Raw genomic sequence first — 9883 nt, forward strand, 5'->3', positions numbered from 1 at the left:
CTGTGTAAAGAGCCTGTCTTTTGAGATTTGATGCCCAGACCTGGGACTTGCTAAATGCTACAAGTAAATGAGCTATTTCCTTGCTATAAATACATCTCTCTTTCTAGAAATACATTTGTAAATGTTTCTAAAGAATTCTACCTAAGATAAACTCATTAGGATGAGAGGTTAACAGAATATTCTAGAAATTTCTGGTAAAGCTTAGTAGACCCTTTGAAGATTACTCCCCTACAACCTTCTTACCCATATGTAAAGGTGATCTGTACAAGGATGTTTACTTCATAATATATTGTTAACAATAGTAAGAAAAAAAATTTAAAAACAGGGACTTAAAAAGATGAGGTGATAATAGGCATGGATCAATGGTAATTAACTACATAAAAATGTATATGAATGAGTGTATAAAACACAATGTACATTTATCAAATACAATAGATATGAATGACTATTTGTAAACCAATAAATTTTTTTTTTTAAAAAGTCGTCCAGATGAAGGAAACGTGGTACATTTAATGAAGGTATTTTGCATAAGAGTTCTTGCATCTGGGCCTCTAAAGCATTTCTGTCTGCTTCCTCCCTCCACAGCCTTTTATTTTAGTTATCTGGCATTGCATTCTCTTTTTTGATCAGGAACCTTCTTCAAAGCTATTTGGAAGGAGCTGGCTTTAAATCTTAAGTAAACAGTCACATTTAAACTAGTTGGTATTCCCACTGGGAATGAGAGGAGAGGAAATTATTTGCATTACAGCTGGAGACACTGGGACTGACAGGACCACTGCTCATTCTTCACTGAATCAGTTGCTACTTGCTGGTTCTTACTCATGGTAAATCCCCATGTCTTAGACTAAAACTAAGCAAGCCGTAGTTTTTAATGGCTGATTTTTAAGAAGCAGTTTTCTAGGCCTGCCTCCTGAGGTGACTTTGGTTGGAGTTGAACCTTTAACCTTTCTATCAGCAGCCCAGCATGTTAATAATTTGTCCCACCCAAGGAATTCAGCGGTTGACTTCCTGCCTTTCACATAGTGGACCTGGCTTTGACTCCTGGCCGATGCGCTGCATCACCTGTCTGCCAGTGGAGGCTCATGTGCTGCTATCATGATGAATAGACTTCCACAGAGCTTCCAGGCTAAGACAAACTAGGAAGAAAGGCCTGGCAATTTACTTCTGGATTACATAGTCTGATTTGCTGTCGATTATGGAGGTGGCACAGGACCAGGAGGCATTTCATTCCGTTGTTCCTGAGGTGGCCATAGATGGGTGCCAACTCCATACAGAGTAAACTAGCAAGGCCCTTGCCTGGAACAGAAAGGTACAGAGAACAGGCAAGTCTTTGGACATGGGGATCAAAGAAACAGGGATGGCAAGGAACTCTAGGGTTGCTTCCAAAGAAAAAGAAAGATGTGACCACTCAAGCTATTGTAATGTGGAATGAGTCATCCAGGGGGTGTCTTCTGAGCTCAGCTCTCTGGTCAAAGTTCTCTGGAACTCAAAGGCAAGGAAAATGGCTCGGCTGATCTCCCACATCCTTGAAGGCCTAAAGTCGAGGTGTTGTTTAACAGTGTCTAGAAACGTAGGCTGTGTTTCAGAGACATCAAAGGACCAGCCCATGGTGTGGTGAAAAGGAGATCCGGTCACCAAGTCTGTCCATGTTCATGTCACTTGGTGAGTTATTTACTTGCCACTCTCTTAACGGGTGAATCCCTGCCCTTCAGGGCCTTTGCCTCACCAAGTGCAAGGGCAGGGTGCTAGGCTAGAGAGGAAAACAAACAGAATGACTTGAGATTCTTGCTATCAGAATGGTTCTAATCTAATTGAGGAAACACAACATATAATAAAAATAAAGGAACTGTTGAGTTGTCACAGCCACGTGTCCTAATGATGAATTGTCAAAGGAATGATACCGAGGACCAGAGGGGAAACGACACAAAGCAGAAACTGCTGTTACCAGGAGACAAGTGGTCTGTGTCCTGAGAGGACCCGTTACTGTCCGTTTTCTGTTCCATGAAGCTCATGAAGTAATGATGTGCCCCAAATACTTCATTAATCACTGTTTCAACTGTCAGTGGATTTCAAGAGGCCTTGTTGTTTGCTAAGCTTCTGTTCGCACACCGCCTTCCTCCCCAGGAGAATAATCCAAGCTCACATTTCATCCACCTTCTTAATGGGCACACGCTAAGGACAAATGCTGTTATATGCTCACCTCAAAAAGTAAGAGTGAGCTTTCTATTTATCTTCCCAAGTTTGTGCTCATATATGATTAGTAAATATTCTGGATTTTGGCTGTGTGTGCATGGGGAGCAGCTTTGTACATAATTATTGTTGTTGTTGCTGTTGTTTTGTACTGTCGAGTCAGAATGGATCTATAGCTGACCCTCTAGTGGGTTTTCAGTCAGTTAATCACGCAGGAGGAGATTGCCTATCCTTCTCTTACACATAATTGATTATCCTTATGTAAAGCAAAGATGAGTCAAGTTCTTGGTTGGCCAAGTCAAGAGATAGCATTATTCTGATGAGAAAAAGAGTATGGATGCTGAGAAAGTACATAGCGAATGAATGAAAGTGAACACTTTCAGAGTAAAGCTAAGCTTTGGAAGTGAGACCCAACCTGAGATTTTTGTTGCATTATATTGCATTGTGTTGTGTTGTACTGTAGCCAAACTCTGCTTTTGTTTCATGAATAGGAAAGACTATAAACGTCCTCATTCTGGGAGTCTGGGAGTCCTTCCTAGGTGCTAAACAGGACTCAGTGAGGAGGACTGACGATTAAGCAGAGTGGGCAGCAGGTGGGCGCAAAGCTTACAATTCAGACTTTCACGGGAAGATCTGCTACCTATCAGGCCCGCCTCCTCCGGCTCTCACGTGCCCTCACCCCCCTGGCATGCTCACCACCAAGGCTATGGCAATAGCCTTGGTACCCTTGGGGCCAAGTCCATGGTGATTGAGGTTCATGTAGGACTCCTCCATGTTCCGTAGGAAGTAGGACACGGGCACTACGCCTACCAGCTTGCAGGCCTCCAAGTACAGTTCCCTTTGTCCAGTGGTGAAGTATTTCTCATAATCTGGGAAGACAGACGAGATAAAGGAGTCATTCTTTCCCACGTCGGCCTCATCTCTCTCTAGCCCCAGGCCACCTTAGTTTCTGAATGCCAGCTCCTCTGCTGACAGAGATGATCTGACTTTTTGAGTATGAAGTCTAGAGGGCAGCTCTGGTCCAAGAAGTTAGCCAGAGGTGGGAATGGGACACCCTAACTCCAGGGAGCCTCAAATGAAGTCTCCCTTTGGGGAGGAGATGAGGCCCCTGGCTGTAGGCTCCAAGCTTTCCTAGGATAGAGAGGGGAAAACCACCTTTCCAGGCTAGTGTATCCTAAAGTGGATCAATCACGATGTGTCCCAGCCCTCTCGTTCACCTTGGCACAACTCTGAGCATCCAAACCAGGTTTGTTTTTTTTTTTAAATCCTTTTTGAGGCTATACTGTTGTTGTTAGGGAGCTCTGGTGGCCTAGTGTCAAGAAGCTGCTCTGCAATCCTGAAGGCATGAGGTTTGAGACCACCAGGTGCTCTGTTGGAGAAGGATGGACAATCTCCTTCCATGCAGTTAACTGCCTCTAAGAACCCACCAGAGGGTCAGCTATGAGTTGGTTCCGACTCGATGATATACAACAACGACATTTTTGTTAGGTACTATTGAGGTGAGTACGACTCAGCGAGTGACCTATGAATGACAGACATGACCCTGTCTTATCTCGTGTGTCAGCCTCACAATCCCCATCACACTCAAGCCCATTGCTGCGGTCTCTGTGTCAATTCACTTGGTTGAGAGTCTTCCTCTCCTTTGCCGTTCCTCCCGCTTGTCCATTGCTTTGAGGCCACAGGAGTCACCATTTCTGTTTTTTGTTTCATTGCTGTCAGTCACACTCTGTTGTTACTGACTCACAGTGACCCCAACTGTGCAGAGTAGAACCCCACAGGGGTTTCAAGGTTATGACCTTTCAGAAGCAGACCCCCAGGCTTGCCTCCAGCTGGATTCCAGCGGCCAGCCTATACACAAGCACTTCACTGAAGGAATCGCTGTTGCTGTTGTGTACTGTCAAGTCAGAACCAGCCCGTAGTTGCTCCTCCAGTGGGTTTCCAGAGGCAGTAAATCACATGGGAGGAGACTGGGCAGCTGGTGTATCCAAACCATGTGCCTTTACACTGGCAGCACAATTCCTTGCCACTAAGCCACCAGAACTCCCTAAGGGAGTAATTGTAGTTAGGTGCTATGAAGTCAAGTATGACTCATAGTGACCCTATTACAGCTGACCTAAACCCTTCCCTATCCTGTGCCATCTTCATTATCATCTGACACACTCGAGACCATTGCTGAAGTCACTGTGTCAGTGTATCCTGTAGGGAGTCTTCCTCTCCATCGCAGACCCTCCATCGTTCCAAACATGACATCCTTTTCCAAGCAAGCCTCACCTAGTTACATGTCCAAAGTATGAGAGGCAAAACTTCACCATCTTTGCCTGCAAGGAACACTCGGGCTGCACCTTTTCCAAGATATATCCATTTGGGTTTTTGGAAGTTCATGGGATATTCAGTATTCTTTTCCAGCACCACAACTCAAAGGCATCAATTCTTCTGTCGTCTTTATTCATTATCCAGCTCTCGGATTTGTAGCAGGGATTGAGAAGCCCATGGTCTGAATCAAGCACACTTTAGTCTTCAAACTGACATCATCGCTCTAGCATTCTGGAGAGTTCCTGACAGCAGACTTGCCCAACACAAAACATCTCCTTATTTCTTGACTACTGGTACCAAGGGTATTGATTGTTGATCCACAGAAGATGCAATCATTGACAGCTTCAATCCTGTGTTTCACTGTGTGCAATGGATAAAGGTCAACTCAAGTTTAGAGAGGATTCAACTGGAATTCCACCCAAGACAGAGTGGGCTTATGAAAATACAAATCATTGCAAGATGGAAAGAGTCCCTGGGTAGTGAAGAATCAACTTTATGGAAAGACTTCAAGCACCCCTGGTGGTGCAATGCTTAAGCATTAGCTGCTCCTCAAGAGCGAGGAGAAAACACCTGGCAATCTGGTCCCATAAAGATCCCAGGTTCCGAAGCCCTGTGGGATTGTTCTCCTCTGTCCTGTAGGGCCATCTGCACTCAGTGACAGGGTAGTGATCACTAGATTCCTAGAGTGTCTGGCCTGGTGTACTGTCCTTGTTACCTGAGAGTTTTGGTCATTGCACAGACTAACAATGAGATTTTATTATAAACTTTTGTTGTTGTTGTTGTTGTTGTTGTTATGTGCCATCAAGTTGCCTGAGACTCATAGCGATCCTTTGTACAACAGCTCTGAAGCCTGCCTCTGAACCAGTCTCACTGACTGGGACACACTTACCCCCATTACCCCAGTCGCTGTATCAATCCATCTCATCTGGGGTCTTCTTCTCATGCGCAGTCCCTCCACCCTTCTGAGAATGATGTCTTTCTCCAAGGACTGGTGCCTCCTGGCCACATCCCAAAGTATGTCAGATGAAGCTTCAAAATGTTGCCTCCAATGAGAAACTTGATTTCACCCTCTTTAAGGCAGACTTATTTGTTCTGTTGGCGGTCCATGGTATGTTCAAGACTCTTCTTCAACACCACAACTCAAAGGCATCAGTTCTTCGGTCATCCTTAGTTGCTGTCCAGCTCTCTGATGGAGAACAAGTAATTGTGAAGACCATGTCCTGGATCAGGCACACCTTAGTCTCCAGGCTGACATCATTGCTTTTTAGTACTGTGGAGAGGTCCTTGACTGTAGATTTTCCCAATGCAATGATGGGCCTTTGGGATGTACCATATCAGTTCCAACCAAAGATATTCTGCAGAACCACCAGGAAGGACTAGAGATTAAATGAAGGTCAGCTCTGTAGGCATTATGTGATTGAGCCACAGCAAACATCTCTTGACAGCAAAGGCTGAAGCGAGCTTCCCTGGTTGGTAGAAGCCTGTATGTATCTCCACACATCACAACTGGGATGCCCAGGATTCTATGTGAAGCGGATGACCGAAGGTCTGGGCCCCCCACTGGACTCTGCATTATCAGTCTCTTCCTTTGGCTGCCTCTAATTGGCATCCTTTCTCTGTAATAAAATAGTAATCACAAGTAGAACACTTTCAGAACTTTTTCTGAGTCATTCTAGTAAATCACTGAAACTAGGTATAGTTGTGAGAAATTTGTAGCTAGCTGGTCTGCAGTGAAAGGTGCCCTGGGGACCCCTGAACTTGCTGCTTTGAAATGAGGGCAATCTTTTGAGGACTACTTCCTGAGACTGGATAGTTTCCCTTAATGCATTACACTGCAGAGTCAGAAGGAAACAAACAAACTCAAGTTCAAGTGGGCTTTTCTCTTTTCAATGCTTGCATTTTTTCTCTTCATGAAAATGATTGTCATCCTTATTTTACCCATGACAGTCCTAGATCGCACACAGTTGATCTATGCTAAGGAACAAAATTGGGGACACAGCCTCTCCATCCTCATCTCTTTATTCCTATAGCTTGAGACCAGCATGGCTCATGGCCAATAGCGATCAGGCCTCCCTGGACCCTGGATGCCCCAGCAGCTGTGACCCCGTTAGGCAGGCTCACTCCATGGCACGGTTTCCTGGAACCAGCTTGGGTCTATGTCTACATCTGGTTTTCCTTCAGATCCCAGGGCCTCGGCCAACTCACCCCAAACGTTTCCAAGGCAGACAATAAGAGCTTTGTTGGTTAAAGGACAGCACATTTACAAGGAAGCTGCTTTTTCAGACACAGTTCCAACGCAGCCTCCTCTTCGGCTGTAGAACAGGATTTCATTCTGGCGTGAGGGGCTGTCCTGCACATTGCAAGGGATTTAGCAGCAGCTGTGGTCTCCATGAGCAATGATGATGCAGTGTGTTGTGTGTTGTGCTGCTGATCAAATCCATCGCTGGAATTTATGACCCCAGAAAACCAACGGAGGGACAGCAGTCAGAAACAGCTTGTTTTCTATGCTGTGGATGACAGCAGCAATCTGCCCAGTGTCCCAGGGGGTCAAAATCACCCCTGGTTGAGAACCATTTCTGCATAGGAAACACAGCCAGTGGTAGAAAAGTAATCTCCCCTTCTTTTTCCCCACTTTTGTAACCTTACCACCTGTTTACAAATCCCATGCAGACTCCGACCCTCCACGAAGCCCTTTCTGCCCCACCTGAAGCATCTCAGAACCAGCCACAGGTGCGCCAGGAGCGAGAGCAGCAGAGGCCAAGTTTCTGTTCTAGCACACTGTCCGAGGATCTAATTTAGTCCTCAGGGCATTCTAATGGTGTAGTGGTAAGGAGCTGCACTGTCAACCCAAAGGCATGCGGTTCAAATCCACCAACTGCTTTGCGGTAGAAAGACGGGTGGTCTCATCCGTGTAATTTGCTGCCTCTGAAAAGCTGCTGGAGGTTCAACTATGAGTCTGTTCTGACTCGAAGGCACACAACAACCATTTAGTCCTCAGGGGTTTTAGTCCACCGAAGCAGGGCAGGTGATCTCTGGCTTTGCCCGTAAGATTCCTTCTGCTCTGTTTAATGCTGACCCCAGTGGTATTCGAGGCAAGAGGAGAGGCAGCTTACAACAGCCTTTCCCTAGGTGAGGACAGGTAGGCAGTGAGATAGGAATAGGAACTTAGAGGAAAATACCCAGTATTTCTATTGCTGCCTTCTCTGGCCAGGTAAAACCAGGTGTTAAAGTGACATCAGTGGCAGTGGTATAGAGGGAAAGTCAGAAAAATAGCATCAAGAAGCCATGGGAGGTGGGAGAGAGCAGGTCTGTGTAGGAGAGTGGAGTTGTGTATCGACCACATTGGGAGGGTCATGAGCTGACTCTGGGTAGGGGTGTCTTGGTTTAACTGGGCAGAAGAGCTGGCCGAACCTTCCAGATGCAAGAGCACAAGAGCGCAAGGCTCACTGGGATAGTCTCAACCTGGGAAGTGGGAGCTGGGCCCCGTTAGGTGAGGACAGCATCACGCCCCCTTGCACCTGGCTCACGGACTAGTCTTAGCCTGAGAAATGTGAGCTGGGCCCCATTAGGTGAAGCCAGCATCATGCTCCCCTTGCACTGTAGATATTCTCCGTGGCACTTTCCTCCTTGGAGAAATGAAGAGGAAGAAGAGGATGAAGGTGTTGCCTACAACAATAGAATCTTTGCCCCAGCAAAGGAGCTCCCCAGACCCGAGCATACTTAGATATGTATGACATAGGGAGCTCCCGAACAGGGGGAGCAAGGACTTGGGAGAGATGGAGGAAAATCAACCTGATACAGATGGGGCCCAGAAACACTCCAGAGCCCCTCAAATATGGACTATGGAAAGCAGATGGGCAGGGTGAGGCAAATATGAGATCAGTGGACATGAACTTGACAAGCTTCCAGCAGCCAACTCATGTGATCTCTTTGAGCCTCAGATCCCATTTCAGAAGAAAACAAACAAAAAAGTAAATCCAGTACCATTGAGTTGATTCCAACTCTTAGTGACCCCATGGGATAAAGTAGAACTGCCCCGTGGGGTTTCCAATGCTATGGTGTTTAAAGAAATAGACCACCACATACATCTTCCTCCCGAGGAGGTGCTGATGGGATCGAACTAATCTTTCAGTTAGCAGTTACCACTGCACCACCAGGGCAATGTGTAAGTAGGTTGTTGTTGTTGTGTGCCATTGAGTCAGAATGGACCCATAACTGACCTTCCAGCAGGTTCGCAGAGGCAGGCAATCACACAGGAGACTACCCATGTTTCTAGTGTAGAGCATCTGGTGGATTTGAACCATGTGCCTTTGAGATTGCAGGACAGCTTGTCACCACTAGGCCACCAGAGCCATCTGTGTAAGTAAGACAGAGCTGATAATGGTAACCTCCTGGGACCTTTGCAAACTTCACATAAGATGGGAAAATGCCTAGAAAACCAGAAATTCAGTTCCTTAATAAGTTCAGCTTTCAGTAGTCTGACAGGGGCACACTTCTCCTTGAGAAGAATGTGGGTTGAACCCAGCACAGAGTTTCTGGCTACATTCTTTCTGCAGGATGTCCCACTGGGTAAAGCTGGGGCCAGTGCCCATGAGGGGTGGGGCTGGGAAGGCCATTTCTCCAGCTTCTGGAGGAAAGAGACCACCCGCAAATGCCCTCGCTCACCTTCGATCTCCAGGTCTGTCTCTGAACTCTCTTGCGTGGATTTCTCTTTCTCCACGGTCAGGAGGGGTTCAGCTTCACAGTAAAGCGCCTCTTCACTGTTCTGTGATGGTGTTGCAAGTGCTGCATACTCCAACTCATCTGAAAGAACCATTCTTTGCCTCGGTTTTGAGAATGAAATCTGCCTCCACGTGCCCTCGGCCTCCTCACCCTTCCTTCAGAGCCAGGCCCTATTTGCTCCCCAGGCCTTACGGGATGAGTCCTCTGTGGTGTGGCCAGCGGGCCCCTCACCCGTGCTATGGAGAATTGGTTCTGCAAACCTGCCTCGCTTCCTGCCACATCAGTTCCTGCTGATTCCTTTATGGTCCACAGGGTCTTGTGCTGCAACTCCGTCCTGCCTGCTGCCACCCACCTTCACCACCCTCCCACCTCTTGAAGTATGAAGCTTCTTATTTGGTTACGTGGGTGTCAGGGTCTGCTGTTATTCTTTCTGGAGAAGGGATTTGCCCTAAAGCTTGGTCATGGTCAGGCACAAAGGGTGGGAGAGGTTGTAGGGGAGACAGATGGCAGCTTGGGTCAAATGCAACAATACAATGGGATGGGAGCAATCCAGGCAGGAAGGAGGGGTAACTTGATTTTTACAAAAGTTGGCTTAGCTTCTCTTCCTTCCAATCCAAATTTATATCCTGGCCAGGAAGAAGCAGAGTTTGCATAATCT

General features: G+C 46.7%; 1 protein-coding gene across 1 annotated transcript in view; it reads right to left on the reverse strand.

Moving 5' to 3' along the window:
- The window catches only part of LOC102865759 (chromosome unknown open reading frame, human C14orf166B), a 41251-nt gene extending 31932 nt beyond the window's left edge, over positions 1-9319 (reverse strand). The window contains exons 1-2 of the mRNA XM_006884774.1: positions 9169-9319; positions 2887-3059 (exon numbers count right to left, since the gene is read on the reverse strand). Of these exons, the coding sequence (XP_006884836.1) occupies positions 2887-3059; positions 9169-9319 (324 nt within the window). The remainder of the gene's footprint in view (positions 1-2886; positions 3060-9168) is intronic.
- Positions 9320-9883: the final 564 nt, after the last annotated feature.

This window comes from Elephantulus edwardii, unplaced genomic scaffold (assembly GCF_000299155.1).
Source record: "Elephantulus edwardii isolate Elephantulus edwardi_28Jun2011 unplaced genomic scaffold, EleEdw1.0 scaffold00037, whole genome shotgun sequence".
Classification (NCBI taxonomy): domain Eukaryota; kingdom Metazoa; phylum Chordata; class Mammalia; order Macroscelidea; family Macroscelididae; genus Elephantulus; species Elephantulus edwardii.